This window comes from Somniosus microcephalus, chromosome 6 (assembly GCF_052327205.1).
Source record: "Somniosus microcephalus isolate GS21.2 chromosome 6, FLI_Smic_1.0, whole genome shotgun sequence".
In the NCBI taxonomy this organism is placed as follows: Eukaryota; Metazoa; Chordata; class Chondrichthyes; order Squaliformes; family Somniosidae; genus Somniosus; species Somniosus microcephalus.
The window spans coordinates 205,039,007-205,061,451 of NC_140992.1; the positions used below are offsets into that span (position 1 = coordinate 205,039,007).

Sequence of the window (22,445 nt, forward strand, 5' to 3'; positions counted from 1 at the left end):
TTTATCATATCTGCCTTCCACCCATGACCCTATTTGTACAGTTGAAAGTCTTGCATATAGAACGTGCTGCACCTTAAATCTGCCCATAGTACAGAGATATGCTTTTCCGATTGGGTCAAAAAATTATGTGATTCACTTACTGGTACAAAAAGAACTTCCATTGATATAGTACCTTTTGTGACCTCATGATGTCCCAAAGTGCTTTACAACCAATGAAGTATTTTTTTGAAATGCAGTCGCTGTTGTAAAGTAGGAAATGTGGCAGCCAATTTGTACACAGCAAGCTCCCACAAACAGCAATGAGCTACATGACACAAAATCTGTTTTAGTGATGCTGGTTAAGGGCTAAATATTGGCCACAACACCAGGAGAATCCCCTGCTCTTCTTTGAATAGTTCCATGGGAACTTTTACGTCCACCTAAGTTTTACATCTCATCCAAAAAGACAGCACCTATGACGGTGCTGCATTCCCTCAGTTCTGCACTGAAGTGTCAGCCTAGATTATGTGCTCAAGTCTCTGGAGTGGGGTTTGAACCCACAGCCTTCTGACTCAGGCGAGAGTGCTACCCACTGAGCCAGGACTAACACCAGAAGCCATACTGCTTCCCTTCTACCCTTCTGTACACGCATGCTCTCGCTGCTGCCGACCTATGCCGCCAATGCCTGGGGTATCCCGCTGTCTCCACTCCCTGTGAGCAACACCATGGGAGATCAGATAGTTCTATTTATTTCACTAAACTGATGTTTTCATAACATCACAAGTAAAATGATTTAGAATACATCTCCTACCTTCTCAGAGCATGGCTACAACTTCCATTTATAAGTGAAATGTTTATAATCGACAAAGATTGCCTATTGACCTTTCCTTGTGTGTTCATTTTCAGTGTTCCATCTTTCAAGCAAGGTGACTACCGTGGTGCCAGAAAGCTGTCTGCTGATCTTCCTAGGTTTGGGCCTTGGGGGAATTGTCCTTGCAGCTGCCAAGAAACCAGAGTACCAGCTGGACCCAGATACGTTCTTTCTCTTTCTTCTACCACCCATTGTGCTAGACTCGGGCTACTTTATGCCCAACAGGCTCTTCTTTGACAACTTCGGTGCAATTCTGATGTACGCAGTGATTGGTACCCTCTGGAATTCATTTACAACTGGAACAGCACTTTGGGGCATCAAGTTAGCTGGCCTTATGAGTAAGTTGCAGTCTAGCATCACTCTTGCTATATTTACCATTACAAATTAATTCACACTGTGGTAGAGATCTGCACTGTCCACAAAAGGCAATAGTAGAGCCTTAAACAATAGCTCGGCTAATAGTTCCAACAGTTTGTGTCTTTCCAGGCCAAGTTGTTGGGATCTTTTCTCTCATCAGCTTTATGAGGTTGAGTCCATCATTTTGCCTGTTTATATTCAGAGTTGTGCATTTACAATATATAGAATGAATTTATACATTGTCAGCGTGTCCTATCAATTTGAGCATGCAATTCAGGGCCATTCTTAACATCCGTGTCAGTCAGACAGGTTTGAGCCAGAGCACTGAAGAAGGATCTCTATTCACAGATACTGAACTGTGCTGCAGTTAATAAAGTTAGTTTGCTTCATTCAGTTGTGGATAATAAAGAGCCCGACAGCGGGTTAGAATGAGAATTGTTCTAGTTGCCGTTTGTCACCCCTTTTCCTCATTTTGTGGTGTGATTCTGCGCTCCTACGCTCCTTGGAGTTAATTTGAACTCTCAGCGCTGATGTAAAACAGGTGCTATCGGTTGGGCCGCCTGTTATACACCTTGCCCCATTTTCCTTTCCATTGACTTCAACGTTTTACACCATCGTCGAAAGTTAAAATGACCCTAGTGGGGAAGCTGCACGCAGAGGGAATGTGGGTCGGAGATAGGGCTATCGCCTTGTAGCCCTGCTTCTCCCACTATGTTCCCAGTGAGAAAAGCCCCCCCACTGTGACTGCGGGATTGCAAAATCACCCTTTATATTGCAGACTCCTTCCACTTCTTCAGCTTACTTCTGCAATCCTGTAACCAGTTTCAGTATGAAATCACCAAATCGACCTAAAATGTAGCAGTAGGCATAGAATTTTTTTTTTCAAAAGCGGTCATAAAATGAAACCAGTCAACATTTTAGAATATTGTTCACTGCCGGCCAATTCAATTGAGTTCAATTTTGTCTTCAATCCAAACTGCACATTTGTTGGTCACATTATTGAACTCCTTTCCTACAGCAGCAGGTACTGGGATTGGATTATGCTAAAATGAGAGATGACTTTGATCTAATATGTGTGGATAATAACATTACCCAGTCATAAATCATTCAGGCTAATACTTTTTGTATAATCTATTTTGCCCTTTTTAAAAAAAAACAAATAAAACTATTACTTAAAGATTTTTCTTTAAGAAGCCTTTCTATTTCTAATGCACATTTAAGTGATTGCCTCCTCACTTGCATTGCTCCTTCTGATGTTGGTGCTTTATCCAGAGTTGGGCACTATGACTAATGGGGAATCGAGTCTGGTCCAATGCACTGCCATAGAAACTGGACCAGGCTACAGAGGCGATGGGAGCAGATAGGTGCACCACTCCTCCCTCTACTTTGAACTACAGCCAAGCCAAAATTATGGATCTGGCTAAGCTTGAAGAACAGCTACATGAAGCTACACTTGTTTTTTAAGTGGGGTATTTTTGTTGGATTTAAATGTAACACTATACAATGTTTGAGATGAAATTGCTCAATAAGTGATTCACTACCTACAAGACAATACTGTGGTGTGTCATTCTTTTAAATTCATTGTAACACTGAAAAAAAAATGCTATATAATAAAGACCAGTAGGAAAGAAAGAAAGAAATTAGTCCCACTCCTCTACTCTTTCCCCATAGCCCTGCAGACTTTTCCCCTTCAAGTATTTATCCAAGTCCCTTTCGAATGTTACTATTGAATCTGCTTCCACCGCCCTTTCGGAAAGTGCATTCCAGATCACAACAACTTGCTGAGTAAAAAAACATTCTCCTCATCTCACCTCTGGTTCTTTTGCCAATTATCTTAAATTTGTGTCCACTGGTTACCGACCATTCCTTTCTTTCTTTTCATTAGGAGAGAAAATATACTTAAGGTTGCCAGCTCTGGTTGGATGGATTCCAGGAGGTTTCATCCCATGACCTTCCACCTCCAACTGCCACACTCCCACCATTGGTCAGCTGACATGTCCATCTTTGCGACATACCGCTTTCTCATGCCAATTGGAAAGCAAGCAGTCTGTATGTTACCCAATTGGATGATTGGCAGGCAAACAGCCTTTTTTCCCCATCTCCATTTTTTTAATGCCCCTATGATGTTTCTCCCAGGTTTCTTGCAGCAGTGCCCGGGAGATTAATCTTTAATTCCTGGAGACTCCAAGACAATCTGGGAGGGTTGGCAACCTTACTTGTATTCACTCAGGATTCTTGTCCCATTTGAATGATGAGATACAGTAAAATATCTTGCGAAGCGCCATCACTGATTGTATAAGTAACTTTCTATAATATCTCGCTCATTTTCCTCAGATCCTAAAGTGGAAGCTGGTTTGCTTGATTTCCTGCTTTTTGGCAGTCTGATATCTGCTGTGGACCCAGTGGCAGTAATAGCTGTATTTGAGGAAGTCCATGTTAATGAAACCCTGTTCATCATTGTGCTTGGAGAGTCGCTCCTTAATGATGCCGTAACTGTTGTAAGTAAACACTTATTTTGTATTTACATATTGCACTTCATAATTTATGGAAACTCACTCTATTGTAGTGTTACTCTACCCTTCAAATAGCTTCTGGACTCTCTCTTGCTTCACATCTGTCTCTGAACCTGGACATTAGTTTGTCGATGCTCCAAGCTAACTCCACCCTACTTACGTCAAATTTATCCCACCACAGGACCTCTGACTTTAATTCTGGACTCCCTCCTATTGTCTCGTCTCTATTCCCCATTCAATACCAGGACATATCTATCTTAATACATAGATACATAGAAGATAGGAGCAGGAGTAGGCCATTCGGCCCCTCGAGCCTGCTCCGCCATTCAATGAGATCATGGCTGATCATCCAAATTCAGTACCCTGTCCCTGCTTTCTCCCCGTATCCCTTGACCCCTTTAGCCTTAAGAAATATATCTAACTCCGTCTTGAATATATTTAATGAATTGGCCTCTGCTGCCTTCTGTGGTAGAGAATTCCACAGGTTCACCACTCTCTGGGTGAAGAAATTCCTCCTCATCTCTGTCCTAAATGGCTTACCGCTTATCCTTAGACTGTGACCCCTGGTTCTGGACTCCCCAGCCATCGGGAACATCCTTCCTGCATCTAGTCTGTCTAGTCCTGTTAGAATTTTATAAGTTTCAATGAGATCCCCTCTCATTCTTCTAAACTCCAGCAAGTATAAGCCCAATCGACCCAATCTCTCCTCATACGTCATTCCTGCCATCCCAGGTATCAGCCTGGTGAATCTTCCCTGCACTCCTTCCATGGCAAGAACATCCTTCCTCAGATAAGGCGACCAAAACTGAACACAATACTCAAGGTGTGGTCTCACCAAGGCCCTGTACAACTGCAGCAAGACATCCTTGTTCCTGTACTCAAACCCTCTCGCTACGAAGGCCAACATACCACTTGTCTTCTTAACCGCCTGCTGCACCTGCATGCTTACCTTCAGTGACTGGTGCACAAGGACGCCCAGGTCTCGTTGCACTTCCCCTTCTCCCAATCTATTGCCATTCAGATAACAATCTGCCTTCCTGTTCCAAAGTGGATAACCTCGCATTTATCCACATTATATTGCATCTGCCATGCTTCTGCCCAATCACCCAACCTGTCCAAATCATACTGGAGTTTCTCGGCATCCTCCTCACAGCACACATGCCCACCCAGCTTTGTGTCGTCTGCAAACTTGGAGATATTACATCTAGTTCCCTCGTCTAGATCATTAATATATATTGTGAATAGCTGAGGTCGTAGGACCGATCCCTGCGGTACCCCACTAGTCACTGCCTGCCACTCGGAAAAAGACCCGTTTATTCCAACTCTTTGCTTTCTGTCTGCCAGCCAGTTCTCTATCCAAGTCAATACCTTGCCCCTAATCCCATGTGCCTTAACTTTACACGCTAATCTCTTATGCAGGACCTTATCGAAAGCCTTCTGAAAGTCCAAATACACCACATCCACTGATTCTCCCTTATCTATTTTACCAGTTACATCCTCAAAAAATACCAGTAGATTAGTCAAGCATGGTTTACCTTTTGTAAATCCATGTTGACTTTGTCCGATCCTGTCACTGTTTTCCAAGTGCTCTGCTATTACATCTTTTATAATGGACTCTAGCATTTTCCCCACTACCGATGTCAGGCTTACCGGTCTGTAATTCCCTGTTTTCTCTCTATCAAGAGCAGCCCGGTTCCTAATGGGAGTCAAGATAGCGGCGACCACCAGGCAAGCACAAACAGCGCCGGATGCAACGCTCCGCCATTTGAACTTCATTCCCACCCACTTTGCCTCCATTGAAGTGGGTGACAATAGGCCCCATGTTAACCACATTTTAAAATGACACCTGTCTGCCCCCATGGTCCAGCCGCATTCCCATCGACTTGGGTTTCAGTCTCAGCGTAAGACGGTTCCGGGGTGAAACGAGAGCCTTGTGTTCAGTTCTGTTTGTGAGCCTCACAGTCCAGTATCGACTGAGAGATGTCAGGCTGATCCCTTTTCCTGTTACAGGACTCTCTAAACACACTAACAGTGCAGTCAGACATGTTCCCTACATTCAGCTCCCACCAATATATCTTTGATATGAATTCCTCACATCCCAGAACATTTTTTTAATCAGGATTCAACCCTCCGTGATGACTCTTGCTATGTAACCACGCCTGTGCAACTTGAGTTTCCCTGTATCCATTTGTGTGCGCGTTTTGGCTGCAGCTCCGGACCTGAACTCATCACTTCTATTTCCTCTTTTTCTCTTTTCTTTTTACCCCTCCTAGGCCCCTCTCTCCTATCGTCATGCTTCCTTTCATTTCTCCCCTCTCGGGTATTCTGCCCTCCCAAATCCCTACCCCAACCCTTCAGCACTCCTCGACCTTCCTACTCTCCTGCCAGCGTCCCAGGCTTGACTCCCTCTTGTCTAAGCCTACAGCTTCCCTCTGTGCCTCTCTTGGAATCCTCCAAAAGGCCCATCAAGACACTCGTAGCTGCCGCCTTACGAGCAGCAACCCCATCCTACTCACCCCTCCCAATGTTGACCCTATGGACTCTGTGCCAGCAGATTGGCTATTACCACCCTTCTCGCATCTCCCTCCAGAATGTCCATTGACTTGTGAACAAGGCCCTTGCCATCCATGAGCTTACTGTGGATGATTGCATTGACATCCTGACCGTGAAAGAAACTTGGCTGAGAGGTGTTGACAATTTCCCCCTAAATGAAGCCTCCCCGCCTGGATATACCTTCCACCACTTGCCCCGCCAAACCACCGCGATGGCAGTGTAGCTCATGCCTTGGTCTATCCCCCTACTCCTCTGGCACCTTCTCCTGCTTTGCTGATCTCATCTTGTCCTACCCTTCCCACCTCTTATTTAAAATTCTCATTCTCTGGCACCCACCCACGACCACGCCAAGTTTCTCAACGAGATATCTTCACTGTTTTCCTCCCTCAGCCTCTGAACCGAGCAACTTCTCATCCTCTGTGATTTCAACCTCCATCTCAACTCATCATGCTGTCTAACCTCTGATTTCACTGCCCTCCTATCCTCACTAAATCTCTACCTCTATATTAACTCCCCTACCCATATTCACAGCCACCCCCTCGAACTTGCCATCTCACGTGGCCTCGCTACTCCCATCATGTCAATCACAGATACGGCCATTTCTGATCACTTCCTTGTATTGCTCTCCTCACACATCCACATTCCCCCACCCAACTCCACTTCCTTCTGTGTCTGCCCCTGGAAAAACTCCCCCAAGTCACTTACAACTGCACTTTCAAATTCCCAACTGCCTAGTCTTTGGCCCTCCATTCAGCATGACATTTCTGCAGCTACTGATCTGCTCAATCACACCCTCACCTCCATCTTTGATGCCTTTTTCCCCATTAAAGCCATTACTCTCTCTCACCCTGGTCGTTTCCCCTGGTAAGGCCCTTATCTCTGCTCCTTTAAGTTCAAGGGATGCAGACTTGAACGTTTATGGTGGACAAGTGGCTTAGCCATTCACTGCCAGATCTGGCTGGACCACATAAAGCACTACCAGCTCCTGCTCTCCTCTGCCGAAACTGCTCGCTATTCCAGGATCATCCTTAAATGCAAAGATAATCCCCGGCTTTTCTTCTCCACTATAGACCATCTTATTAAATCCCCCTCCCTTGCCTCCTCCACACTTATATCCAACAAGTGTGAGGAGCTCATGGACTTCTTTGTCAGTAAGATTGAGACCATCCGTTCTGCTGCCTCTGCCGCATCCCTCCCTTCTCCAGCCCACCGAGCCAAACTTCCCGTAAGGTTTCCCCCTGCCCTAGCCCTGATCACACATCTTTCTTCAGTTTCTCTCCGATCTCCCCTCATGCACTCTCCGAGCTCATCTTGTCCATGAGCCCCACCTCCTGCTCCCTCTACCCTATTCCCACCAGACTGCTGACCACCAAACTTCCCTTCCTGGCCCCCATGTTAGCTGATATTTTTAATGACAGTATTTCTCCTCAGGTACTGTCCCCTTCCCCTTCAAGTCTGTTGTCATCTACCCCCTCCTCTAAAATCCCATCCTTGTCCCCTCTGTACCGCCCCATCTCCAACCTCCCTTTCCTCTCAAGTCCTTGAACGTGTTGTCACCTCCCAAATCTGTGCCCATCTTTCCCACAATTCCATGATTGAATCCCTCCAATCAGATTTCTGCCCCGCGACAGCACTGAAATGGCCCTTATCAAAGTCACAAATGACATCCCATGTGAATGTGATCATGGTAAACTATCCCTCCTCATCCTTCTCGACATGCCTGCAGCCTTTGACACGGTTGATCACACCATCCTCCTCCCACGCCGCTCCTCCGTTGTCCAGCTGGGTGGGACTGCCCTTGCCTGGTTCCATTCTTATCTATCCAGTCAGAGTCAGAGAATCACCTACAATGGCTTCTCTTCCTGCTCCTGCACCGTTACCTCTGGAGTCCCCCAAGGACCTATCGTGGGCCCCCTCCTATTTCTCATCTACATGCTGCCCGAAAACACAATGCCAGGTTCCACATGTACTCTGACAACACCCAGCTCTACCTCACCACCAATTCTCTCGACCCCTCCACAGTCTCTGATTTGTCACACTGCTTGTCTGGATGAGCAGAAATGTCCTCCAACTAAATATTGGGAAGACCAGAGCCAATGTCTTCAGTCCCTGCCACTAAATCCGTTCTCTAGCCACCGAGTCCATCCCTCTCCCTGGCAACTTTCTGAGGCTGAACCAAACCATTTGCAGCCTTGTTGTCGCATTTGATGAGCTTCCGAGCAGATATCTGCTCCATCACCAAGACCACGTACATCCATCTACATAACATTGCCCGTCTCCACCCCTGCCTCAGCTCATCTTCTGCTGAAACCCTCATCCCTGCCTTTGTTACCCCTAGACTTGACTATTCCAATGCACTCCTGGCCGGCCTCCCATCTTCCACCCTCTGTAAACTTGAGCTCATCCAAAACTCTGCTGCCTCTGTCCTAACTCACACCGAGTCCCGTTCACCCATCACCCCTGTGCTCGCTGACCTACATTGGCTCCTGGTCCGGCAATGCCGCAATTTAAAATTCTCATCCTTGTTTTCAAATCTCTACATGGTCTCGCCCCTCCCTATCTCTATAACCTCCTCCAGCCCTACAACCCTCCAAGATCTTTGAGCTCCTCCAAGTCCGGCATTTTGCGAATCCCCGATGTAATCACTCCACCATTGACGGTCGTGCCTTCAGCTGCCTAGGCCCTAAGTGTCATGAATCTTATCATTCATGAAGAAATGACTCATGAAGTAACACTGGGCAGCCAGCTGGTGGCGCCGTCCAAGGAGTATAAATACTCGGGCGTGGGCCCAGCTTGCTCAGGACGTTTTTGTAACCAGGAACTAGTGATGTAACTAGAATCTCATGGTTGTGAAACAGTTGATTAAAGCCTTATTTTATACACAAACCAAGTGCTCAGTAGTTTTATTACATCAATTTAATCAACTGACCTGCTCCATGCTCTGAGTGGTCTTGGGAACAGATGGCTACGACTCAAACCGTAGAAGGGAACTCGGACGAAGTAATCGATCCATCATGGAGAAACTACTCAGACCCGCCCGTCTCGACCTGGACCCGAATTCACTTACAGCTGCTAAGGTATGGAAACACTGGTATCGTACCTTCAGCAACTTCCTTGATGAGTGTGGTGAGAATGTTCCTAATAAGTTAGGAATGCTTGCCAATTATGTATCCCCTCATGTGTTTGACTATATCGAAGACTGTGTAGACTATGACGCCACTATCCAAATACTACAGCAACTATATGTTAAGGCCCCAAACAAAATTTTTGCTTGGCATCTACTGGCCACAACTTGACAACAACCCGGGGAATCACTTGACGAATTCCTTCAGAAACTTCGCAGGCTCAGCAAGGATTGTAATCTTAAAGCTGTCGCAGCTGAGCAGTATCAGGAGGAGTTAATTCGTGATTCCTTTATTAATGGAATTGCGTCTCCCTTCATACGTCAGCGTCTGCTGGAGAATAAAACCCTCAAGTTACAGGCTGCCTATGACCAGGCATGTTCTCTGGACTTAGCAAAGAGGAATGCAGATACCTATCTTTCACCACGTGCACGGGCTGCTGCTATCACTTTTAGTGACTCCTTCGATAGGCCTCGAGCGGAAGCCCTCACTGATGATGACTCCAACCTGGCTGATGACAACCCTATCCTAGAAACCTTCACTGATGATGATCCTGCCCTAGCGGCATCTTGGCAATCTGGAAGGAAGTGTTTCTTCTGTGGAGGTGCATTCCACTATAGGAAATTTTGTCCTGCTCGTAATGCAGTCTGCAATCATTGCAGTAAGAAAGGTCACTTTTCTAAGGTATGCCAGTCAAGAGCCTCTGTTAGTAAGAAAGGCCACTTTTCTAAGGTATACCGGTTGAGAGCCCCTGTTAGTTTTGCAACTACTATCTATAAAACTGCTCCTCCCCCAAGAGCCACTACTAAGGTAACAGCTGCAATTTATAAAACTGCTCCTCCCCCAAGAACGACTACTAAGGTTACAGATGTCAAGGGTAAAACTGCCCCTCCTCCCATCACAGCTGTTTTTCCCCAAATTCTGTCCCATGCAACCACGAAGGTTTCGGTGTATGGACACATTTTGAATGCACTAATCGACTCATGCAGCTCTGACAGCTTCATCAGTGAGCAGGCTGTTAGTAAGTTAAAACTGCGTATTTACCCCTCGGACAGGGAAATTGCAATGGCTCTGATGACACTGACCACCAACTCTTCCGGCTTTTGTCGACCTTATTCTCAATGGCCGCACTTATTTCTCCACCCGGCTCGGGGTGCTCAAAAACCTATGCAGTGATGTGCTCCTGGGACAGGATTTCCAGAAACAACACAAAAGACTCACTTTTGATTTTGGAGGGTCAAAGCCGGAGCTTACTATTTCCAAAGTACCATTTTGTGCGCTTTCGGCGGCTTCGCTTGACGAGCCCTCCTTGTTTGCCAATCTTTCCCCCCGATGTAAGCCCATAGTCACTAAATCACGACATTTCAGCCAAAATGATCGATCCTTTATCGAGGCAGAGATCTCTCGCCTTCTAGCTGACGGTATCATTGAGCCGTGTTAATCTTCCTGGTGGGCTCAAATCGTCGTTGTTAAAAATCCTGTGAAGCAACACAAGAAACGTCTTTGCATCAATTACTCGCAAACTATTAACTAGTATACCGACCTGGATGACTACCCACTACCACGCATCGATGACATGGTCAATAACCTTGCCAACTACAAGGTATTTTCAACTTTTGATTTAAAAGCGCATACCATCAAGTACCGTTAAAGGTCTCTGACAAAAAGTATACGGCCTTTGAGGCCAATGGTCGGCTTTATCAGTTTTGTCACCTTCCATTTGGGGTCACCAATGGGGTGGCCATTTTTCAAAGGGCAATGGATAGCCTGGTCAAACAGGAGAACTTAACGGACACTTTTCCATATCTGGATAATATAATATTGCTGGTCATGACCAGAAGGAGCATGCTGCCAACCTCCAAAAATTTTTTGACGTTCTCCGTCGTCGCAACTTAACCTTAAACGAGTCCAAATCTGTGAAATCAGTACCACCAGTCAACATCCTTGACTACTGGGTGGGCAATGGTGTCATCAAACCGGATCCGGAGCGACTTCGTCTGCTTCAGGAGCTCCCTCCCCCTACGAATCTTGGCTCTGTTCGTTGGGCACTCGGCATGTTCGCCTATTATGCGAAGTGGATACCCCACTTCTCCGACAAGATCCAGCCCCTGCTTCACGCGAAGTCATTTCCGTTGGAGGCAATGGCTATTTCAGCTTTCAACCTTCTCAAGCGACAACTGGAAAAAGCCACGCTTCGGTCCATCGATGAAAATCTTCCTTTCGTGGTCGAGTGCGATGCAGCGGAGGTGGCGATCTCAGCTACCTTGAATCAAGGTGGTCAACCCGTTGCATTTCTGTCCAGAACTTTGCAGGGTAGCGAGTTCCATTATCCTCCTGTCGAGAAGGAGGCTACGGCTATCATCGAAGCAGTACGTAATTGGAGTCATTTTCTCGCTCGTCGCCATTTCACGCTTATAACCGATCAGCGCTCTGTGGCCTTTATGCTGGATAACCGGAAATGCACTAAGATCAAGAATAACAAAATACAACACTGGAGGATGGAATTGGCCGCCTTTGGCTACACCATACATTATCGACCTGGCAAAGAGAATGTAATCCCGGATACCCTCACGCGTGCATTCTGCTCTTCTATGTCAACTTCGACTCTAGCGGATCTTCATACTGACTTATGCCATCCTGGCGTTACCCGTATGTTGCACTTTGTGTGATCTAAAAATCTCCCATTTTCTACGGAAGATGTGAAAAGAACATGCTCCACCTGTAGAATTTGTGCGGAATTAAAACCGCAGTTCTTCCGTCCATCGGATGGCTCGCTCATACATGCTATGCAGCCTATGCAGCGACTCAGCATTGACTTTAAAGGACCATTGCCTTCCTCAACGCGAAACACCTACTTACTTACTATGGTGGACGAATATTCACGCTTCCCCTTTGCTTTCCCCTGTCCCAATACGCTTACTTCCACAGTGATCAAATGCCTCGATCAAGTCTTTTCCCTTTGCGGTACGGCCAATTTCATCTACTCTGATCAGGGTCGCTCCTTCATGTCAAGCGAACTCAAAAGTTATCTTTCCCAACGGGGAATCGCCACAAGTAAAACAACACCGTATCATCCCATCGGTAACGGACAGGTTGAGAGATACAATGCTATCATTTGGAACACTGTTCGTCTTGCACTGAGGTCACGCAACCTACCAGACCAGCAGTGGGAAACTGTGCTCCCCGACGCGTTGCATTCCATCAGGTCTCTTCTTTCTACGTCCACCAATGTCACTCCTCACGAGCGATTCTTCAGGTTCCAGCGTCGCTCCACTTATGGGACGTCCCTACCGTCATGGTTGGCAGCTCCCGGCCCCGTGCTGCTCCGAAGATTCGTCCGATCTTCCAAAAACAATCCCCACGTTGACGAGGTGGAACTAACAGACGTTAATCCCACATACGCGCACGTGCGGTACCCTGATGGCTGGGAGTCCACCGTTTCACTCCGAGATCTGGCTCCCTGTCCAACCGGTCCCACGGACCCAACTGAAAGAGGAGACGTGCCTTCCAGCCACAAACAAAGATCTAAAAGACTGCGCCTATTCGTGGTCCGCCTAATCCACTAGAAGGAAGTCGTCGGACTTCCAAAACTTTCAGGCGGGAAGAATGTCATGAATCTTATCATTCACTCAGGCGTGGGCCCAGCTTGCTCAGGACGTTTTTGTAACCAGGAACTAGTGATGTAACTAGAATCTCATGGTTGTGAAACAGTTGATTAAAGCCTTGTTTTATACTCAAACCAAGCGGTCAGTAGTCTTTTTACATCACTGAGTTCTAGCATTCCCTCCATAAACTTCTCCGCCTCTCCCTCCTCCTTTAAGATGCTCCTTAAAACCTACCTCTTTGACCAAGCTTTTGGTCTTCTGCCTTAATATCTTCTTATGTGGCTGAGTGTCAAATTTTGTTTGATAACGCTCCTGTGAAGTGCCTTGGGATATTTGACTGCGTTAAAGGCGCTAAATAAACACAAGCTGTTGTTGTTACTAATTTACTACTTTAGCAACCGTAGGCTACCCACAAAATTATATTGTAATTAGGTTGGCTCAGTTGGTAACACACTTACTTCAGAATCAGAAGGTTATGGGTTCAAACCCCACTATGGACATGAGCTCATAATTTGGTACTTCAGTGCAGCACTGAAGGAGTGCTGCATTGTTGGAGGTGCTGCCTTTCAGATGAGATGTTAAACCGAGGCCCTGTCTGTTGAGTCAGGTGGATGTAAAAGGTCCCATGGCTCTACTCGGGGAAGAGTAGGGAGTTATTCCAATGCCCTGGTGCTCAATAAACTATCTCTGTGACCTCCTTCAGCCCTACAACCCTCCGAGATCTTTGGGCTCCTCCTAGTCTGGTTTCTTGCGAATCCCCGATTTTAATCGCTCCACCATTGGCGGTCGTGCCTTCAGCTGCCTAGGCCCTAAGTTCTGGTATTCCCTCCATAAACTTTTCCGTCTCTCCCTCCTCCTTAAACCACCAAAAATGGATTGCCTGATAATTTATTAATTTGATGGTTGTGGAATGTTGCTGTGTGCAGATTGACTGCAAGGTTTGCGAACTTAACAACAGTGACTACATTTCAAAAGTAATTTATTGCAAAGTGCTTTCGGGTATTTTATAGATGTAATAAGATTTTATATGAATGCAAGTTTGTTTTTTCCAATTGAACTGAGGATATTTTATGTACTTTTTAAATATAGTACAGAAGTAGAAGGGACATTCCAGAAATCTGGAACCTTCACAGTAAATGGAGCTATTGCATTAACAGTAAACATCACATGTATCCTGTTCAATCAAAACCCCAAATTATTAGCACCAAGGCTGATAAGAGTGAAAGAGGCGATGAGGTAAGTTCGGAACTCGTAGCTAGATGATAAAGAATTGAAGATGTTCAGGGCCCCACTGAAGGGCATGGAAGATGCTGAGAGCAAAACGCAGACTACTTCAGATGTTGGAGATCGGAATTAAAAACAGAAAATGCTGGAAACACTCAGCAGGTCAGGCAGCATCTCTGGACAAGGGAAGGTAGGGTAACGTTTCATGTCTGACCCTCCGCCAAATCTTCCAGCCAGCTTCCGGCCCATTGTCCCGTTCCCCACCCGGGATCAGTTCCCTCACAACAGGCCCTACCAGCCAGCCAGCTGTGTATAGTAGACGACAGATTATCTGCTGTACCAAACTGCCAAGCTGCAGCGAGTGCCCACAGTCTGCAGGTAAAGTTTAAATGACGTCCAAAGCCGAAAATAGTTCAGCTCTCCCGACCATGGCCTTGATCTGGTGCTGTGGGCGGCCCATTGATGCCGCGCCCATACACGGCCGGACTTGAAAATCTCCCCACTGTTGCTAATAAATCATCCCAGTGTTCCAGACGATATCTCTACTAATAATTCAATTTAAATTGTGCTGGTGAGCTACGGGCACCAGATGGTGTGTTCTGCTGCAGCTCACCATTGTGGCATGGTGGGCAATCGGCCGGCTTCTGCACAGTCGGCAGGTAGGGTCTGTTGGGAAGGGAAGCGGATCCCGGAGCCACCAGTGGCTCATAAGAGTGTTGTAGTGCTCACACAAAAATCTATCTTTTTTAAAAAGCCACAGCCTCCCTTTTCTGAGCAGACTCCAGCAGTCCCGTTAGATCTGATCTTTGAGACTGATTATCCCTTTTATATTACATAGAAACATAGAAGATAGGAGCAGGAGTAGGCCATTCGGCCCTTCGAGCCTGCTCCGCCATTCAACGAGATCATGGCTGATCATCCAAACCCTAGCACCCGGTCCCTACACCGACAGCCATCCCACCCAAGCCCTATCCCCGTAACCCCACGTATTTAATCCCCCCTAACACTAAGGGCCAATTTTTATCATGGCCAATCAACCTAACCCGCACATCTTTGGACTGTGGGAGGAAACCGGAGCACCCAGAGGAAACCCACGCAAACACGGGGAGAATGTGCAAACTCCACACAGACAGTCACCCGAGGCCGGATTTGAACCCGGGTCCCTGGCGCTGTGAGGCAACAGTGCTAACCACTATGCCACCATTGCTGACCATCGGCCTGACTTTGGAGGCAGTGCGTTGACGTAAGTGGGTTGGCACCTGTCTTGTTTTGCACACTTTGTACAAAAATAATAAATTGCAGGACAACGGAGTATTACAGTTTAAACTCTTTTTTATGAAGCATCAGGTCTGTAAACTTTCATACAGCACAGTGGGGACAAGATGGAGTCGGGGCCCCTTACAGATGCCTGCAGGCCAATGACAGCTCAGCATGTGATCACATGTGAATATAATAGGTATTCCTTACAGATGCCTGCGGGCCAATGATAATTCAATATGCAAATGTTACATCCCCTTTTAAAAGAAAAATGTTATGCATTACTTTTAAACCTTTCTTCTACATAATGTTCTCGGTAGCATACACATATAAGTAAACTTAGCATTTAACTAGCACTGAAAACATCTCAACGTTTCAATAACGATGTACAGTTTTTTTTTAAGGGCAGCGATCCGCCTACACCCTTTGACAGTTCACAAGTCAAGGATAACTCTAGGCTTGACCTCTTGTCCCGACCTTGTGTGGTATGGAACTGAGCATGCTCCTGAATCGGTCAACAGATCAGGTTCAGGTTTAGGTTCAGGTAAGTATGATGTGTTTTGTGTATTGCTCTGTTCATCACACTCTGTTGAACTGATCCTCTCGTCGGAATGACGGTGTTGTTCCTTGGTGTTCAGGAGGTGCCTGCGATTGCGGCGGTACACCTGTCCTTCTGGGGTGCGGACATGATACGATCGCTCAGTGTCAGCTGGCTGGATGACGACTGCTGGCTTCCAGTAGTCATGCTCCTGGATTCTGACGGATTCTCCATTGTGCAGCAACGGCAGTAGTCTAGCTGACCTGTCATAGTATCTCTTTTGGTGTTGCTGTCTCTGTACATGTTTTGCATGCACTTGCTTGCAGCGAAGTCTGCGGCTCATCAACAGCTGTGCTGGTGACTTGAAGTTGTCCTCGTTGTTCCTTGTGAACAGATCCGTTGCCGCGACCTGCCAGGGCCTGTCTGGGATACGGTGAGGTATCATGGGCTCTTTGACATTTGATGGACGGCGTTCTAGACAAATGGAACATTTTCCAACAATGTCCTCAATGTGTTTGCACATTCCGGGCCAAAACATAATGTCACGTGCTCTTTGTTTGATTTTTCCATGCCCATATGTCCAGCATGAATTTTTGTCAACATCTCTTCTCTGAGACTGGTAGGAATGATGATTTTCCCCCTTTGAAGACGATTCCGTTGATTTGTGACAGTTCGTCTCTGTGGTTCCAGAATTCAGATATGCTCTGAGGGCATTTCCTCCTTTCCTCAGGCCATCCTTCATGTATGACTTTGCTCAGCAGTGCGAGTTGTTCTGTTTCTGCTCGGATCTCCTTCAGTTTTGAGTCACTCACAGGTAAGCCGTTGTACACAACTGCTCGTGGCGCCGGTTATGGTTTTCAACCATGCCTTCACTGAGGCTGCTGTCCTGGTAGCTAAGAGACTTTCTGGAGAGCGTGTCTGCGACAGGAATGTCTTTGCCTGGACGGTGAATGATTGTGAAGTCGTACTTCTGTAGCTGAAGGATCATTCTCTGTAGCCTTGGTCGGGCTGCGGCTAGTGGTTTCCTCATGATTGACTCGAGGGGCTTGTGGTCGGATTCCACAATGACTTGTCGGCCATAGATGTACTGGTGGAAACGCTTACATCCAAACAGAATTGCATATGGCTCTTTCTCGATTTGAGCATAGTTGATTTCACTGTCTGTGAGAGATCTGGAAGCGTAGCCGATGGGCTTTCCTTCTTGCAGTAATACTGCGCCTAGTCCGTACTTTGACGCGTCCACTTGTAGTCTGAGCTCTTTGTTGGGGTCGAAGTGGGTAAGAACTGGTCCTGGTTCTCTGGTGATTAGGTCTTTCATTTTCTGAAATGCTGTGTCATGTTGTTTGTCCCACAGGAACTCATTGGATTGTTTGAGCAACTGACGCATGGGTGCGTTGATTTCAGAGAGGCTCGGGGCAAACTTGGCTAAGTAGTTAACCATGCCTAGTACTGTCTCTAGCTCTGCACGGTTCTTCGGCGGCTCCATCTTCTTGATAGCGGAGATTTTCTCTGGATCCGGCTTAATGCCATCAGTTGAGAGGCGATGCCCGAAATAACTGATCTCGGTGGATCCGATTATGCTTTTCTCGGGGTTGAGCCGGATACCTTTCTCCCGTGATCTTTGTATCATCGCACGGAGGTTCCTGTCATGTTCCTCTTTATTCCTGCCATAGATGAGGATGTCGTCTACGATTGCGACTACTCCGTCGAGGCCTTTATAGGTTTCGTCGATCTTCCGCTGGAATTCATCCTGAGCTGAGATAAGACCAATTGTTAAACGCAGAAATCGGTAGCGTCCAAATGGTGAGTTGAACGTTGTTAGTTTAGATGACTCTCCCGTGAGCTTGATAGTCCAGTATCCTGATCGTGCGTCCATTACACTGAAGTAACGTGCTCCCACTAGCTTGGGTGTGATGTCATCTAGCGTTGGTAGAGGGTAGTGAGGGCGTTTGATAGCCTTGTTCAAATCTCTGGGGTTGAGACAGACTCTGAGCTTGCCTGTACGTGATTTCTCAACCACTACTAACGCGTTGACCCACTATCGGCTCTGTTTCCCGGACGATGATTTCTGAATTCTCCATGCTCTGCAGCTCCTCCTTCAGGCGATTACGTAGAGCAAGGGGTATCCTTCTCAGTGGGCAAACCACAGGGGTTGCTGCTGGGTCAAGGTGAATAGTGCATTCACCTGGGAATAGTCCGATTCCTTTGAAAACATCAGCAAACTCCTCCATGACTGTCTGCTTCTCAACTGGTGCTGTCAATGATAGCACTAACTTGACGAGGTCCATGTCTAAACATGCCTTTAGACCTAGAACTGGAGGTGCTCGAGTGTCAACAATGTAAAAGTCCAACATCATGTCGCTTTCTTTGTACTTGCATTTCATCACGCATGTGCCTTTTACAATGAGTTGCTCACCCCCATAGCCGGTCAGTCTGTGTGAGGTGGGCTGTAGCTCACACTCATCCTTCAAGCTGTGATACTCACTCAAAGGAATTACATTAACCTGAGCTCCAGTGTCTAGTTTAAACTTAAGCTCTGTGCCCTGTTTTCCTATCTCAATATCGGCAAAAGCTTGCTCAGTCTCTGAAATCTGTTTTTTCTGTGACACAGTATCAATAAACAGTTCCTCTGCATTTGGCTCTCTATCTGGCATTTGGCTGTCACTGTGTGTACTGCTGTTCTGAAAACAGCCCTGCAAACTTTAGCAAAGTGGTTCCGTTTACCACATTTAGCACATTGTCTTCCTTTGGCAGGGCAGTACTCTTTTTCTCCATGCATCTTGTTTCCACAATATCCACAGTTTTTGAAGTGTTTTATGTCTGTGTCGTTCATTTTTAGAACTCTCTCTGTTCTTTCTGTTCTGAAACACGCTCTCTGGGCAGTGTTCTTTGGTGTGTGTCTATTAACTGCGTGCACTGTCTGTTCACGCGAACTGCTCGTGGCGCCGGTTATGGTTTTCAACTGTGCTTGGGCTATCTCGTGCGATCTAGCTATGTCCATAGCTTTGTCCAGTGTTAGCCCGGACCCAACATTCAAAAGTTTCTCTCTCACTTTAGCTGAATGTATTCCAAACACGATGCGGTCTCTGACCATCGCATCTTTATCTGAATATTCACAGTCTTTTACCAGCAGTTTTAACTCAGTTATGAACTGTTCAAACGACTCACTAGCTCCTTGTACTTTCTCCTGAAACTTGTACCTAGCGAATATCGTATTTGTCTTGGGCATCACATATGATTCAAAACGGTCAAAATAACTTTTCAGTACCTTTGCTTCATCCGCGGTGAGAGACCATGTGTTAAAAATGTCTCTCCCTTTTTCTCCGATCCACAGAAGTAGGTAGCTGCATCTTTCTTCCTCCCCTTTGCTTTTCAACAAACCCGAGAACATTAACTGCACGTGTTGCTTGAACTTGCACCATTCTCTATGTAAGTTCAAAGATTCCCAATCCATTCGAGGCAAGGGAGCTTCAACGATGTCCATTTCAAATCCCTGTTCTGACACCATGTCTTGTTTTGCACACTTTGTACAAAAATAATAAATTGCAGGACAACGGAGTATTACAGTTTAAACTCTTTTATGAAGCATCAGGTCTGTAAACTTTCATACAGCACAGTGAGGACAAGATGGAGTCAGGGCCCCTTACAGATGACTGCAGGCCAATGACAATTCAATATGCAAATGTTACAGCACCTGTTGCCTCAGTGGCACAGAGTATCATCTCAAGGTGCTTTTTCCCAGATTTGCCCGAAGCACAGTGCCACCCACAGCAAATGTAAATGACTGTCTCCAATGCCGGTCACTACCTCCGGGCACCATTCTATCCAGTCATGGTTCACTGACCTATCAGTAGCTTGTTGTTGAACAGACTGCCAGAACTGCATCTTGAACCTTGTTGAAATAGTTGCTTACTCTAAAGAGGAAGGAAAATGTAGGGGCAAAACTTGTTCAAAGTATTGCCTATCAGTCTGTGCTAAAATAAATTGTTACGTAAATTAATATTAGCTGTTGAGAAATGCCATTTTCTAACCAGACGCAGACCCACCATTTTGAATCTCTGCCTCCCTTTGCTGCTCCACTGCTGTCAGTTACAGGGAGGGGCCGGAGTCCCGGAATGGCAGTATTCACTTCAACGAGGATGGGTCACTGGGAACTGCGCCGGAGCCACCCAAACACAGGATGATGAAAATCTGAAATATAAACAGAAAATGCTGGAAACACACAGCAGGTCAGGCAGCATCTGTGGAGAGAGAAAAAGAGTTAACGCTTAAGGCCTGTGATCCTTCGTCAGAATTGGAAAATGTTACAGATGTAACAGGTTTTAAGCAAGTTCAGGGGCAGGGAAAGGGAGGAGGGGAGGAAAGAACAAAAGGGAAGGTCTGTGATAGGGTGGAAGGCAGGAGTGATTAAATGACAAAAAGAACCACCCAATCTTGGGAAGCTCTCCATGGGCAGAGTAAGCAGCTGTACAAGGTGAGGTGTTTTCCCAGGGCTGGGTGACTCCACAATCACTAACCAGGCCAATCTGAAACACCGGGCCCCACTGAAATGACAGCAGCCACTCACACTCCTCCCTGCGACTGAAGGAAGTAGGAGGATTGAGGTAGGGAGGAGGAAACCTAACATCGCTAAGGCCAGCAAATGAGATATATATTTTTGGACCGGTAATAGTCATCTTCATAACTATATATTGTTTATGACAGTTCTGGGGGTTAGGGCATTTTGAATGAACTTTCCTTGCCCTTTCAATTAGTCCAGTACAGGAGATTTTTAGATAGCGTATAACTAATACCTGTAATTACTATCACCATGGGACTTTCAAAACTTTAAGCTGATAGAAGGTTTTTGTCACACTCTGACAAATGTACAGACACATGCTGAATAGATTGTTGAGTCTTTTTCATGGAAAGCTCTTTAAAACCCACAGATAAAATAGTAAACTCACTTAACTTTACATTTGCTTATACGTTTCAGTTTAATCTGAACCTTGTTAAACTTTCCTTATCATAATAGGATTTCACTAGATGTTGGGCTGGCCCCTGAATGCGGCAGACTATCCATTTTACGAACCTGAGAAAGCAGAAAGTTTATGTTTAATTACTGGCTTTGAGTCTGACCTTAAACTGACTGAATAATTAACGAAGACGTTGCAATCCTGAGACAGACTGTATCCTACGCCTCAACTGGAATTTGTGCTTTTAACTCTTTTCAGTGCCACCAATGGGTTTACTCAGGCTCTCCTGGCTGGGATCCCACCTTGCATCCTCCACAAACTTATCCAAAACTCCGCTGCCCGTGTCTTAACTCGCACCGAGTCCCGTTCACCCATCACCCCATTGCTCACTGACCTACATTGGCTTCTGGTCCGGCAACACCGCAATTTAAAAATTCTCATCCTTGTTGTCAAATCCCTCCTTTGCCTCGCCCTCCCTATCTCTGTAACCTCCTCCAGCTCTAAGATCTCTGCGTTTCTCCAATTCTGCGCATCCCTGATTTTCATCACTCCACCATTGTTGGCCGTGCTAAATTCTGGAATTCCCTCCCTAAACTTCTCTACCTCGCTCTCCCCCTTTAATACACTTCTTAAAACCTCACTCTTTGACCAAGTTTTTGGTCGCCTGTCCTACTATCTCTTCAGTGTCAATATTTGTCTGATTACTCTCCTGTGAAACACCTTGGGACATTTTACTACATTAAAGACACTACATAAATGCAAGATAATGAGTGTGAAAGTCTGGGCTTTCAATTGGCTGCAAAAATAGACCTTTAAGCTTTGTTTTCACCCAAGGAAAACACTTTATAAAATGGAGGGTGGGAGCTAGAAGAGAACAGATAAGAATAAGTAGAAGCTTTTTAACATTTTCTAAAAAGAAAACCAGGTAAGGAGGTACTGGTTAGACTAGATTAGGAGGAAAGAAAGTACAATTAACGTTAAAGTAAAAATAGGACAGAGAGAGATTAGGGAAGAAAATAAGGGCTTAAAAAGGGATGATGGGGTGAATACAATGTAAAACATTGAGTTTTTAGTAATTTTAGTAGTTTAGGGTCAATATTAGTAAAATAATAAACATTAATAGTTGATAATATTAAAGCGAAATAGTATTCCTGTTGTTTACCTAGTTTTATTACTAGACTCTATTAGTATTATTTTCCCAGTCACACTGTGTGTGCTGAAAGCAGTCTAACTAATTGACCCAGAGAGACAAAAGGTTCCCAGCAATCTAAGAGTTGGAATGACTAATTAAGAACATTCAGTTTTATATCCCACCTGTCTGCCTATTTTCACAAATGATCTAAATCCTTTGCAAATCCTTAGCTGCATCCTTTTTTATTGCTTTTGCTATTATACTGTTGTTCACAAATTTGCCAATCTTGCAGTTGGTTTCAGAATCTCCTTCATGGCCTCATCCCTCTGGAACTCTCCA

The 22,445-nt window shown here is 45.8% G+C and overlaps 1 protein-coding gene across 1 annotated transcript in view; it reads left to right on the plus strand.

Annotated features, from left to right (window-relative positions):
• The first annotated feature begins 454 nt into the window (after positions 1–454).
• The window catches only part of slc9a5 (solute carrier family 9 member A5), a 192,499-nt gene continuing 170,508 nt past the window's right edge, over positions 455–22,445 (plus strand). The window contains exons 1-2 of the mRNA XM_085991270.1: positions 455–1,188; positions 3,542–3,705. Coding sequence (XP_085847396.1) covers positions 1,065–1,188; positions 3,542–3,705 — 288 coding nt within the window. The 5' untranslated portion in view covers positions 455–1,064. The remainder of the gene's footprint in view (positions 1,189–3,541; positions 3,706–22,445) is intronic.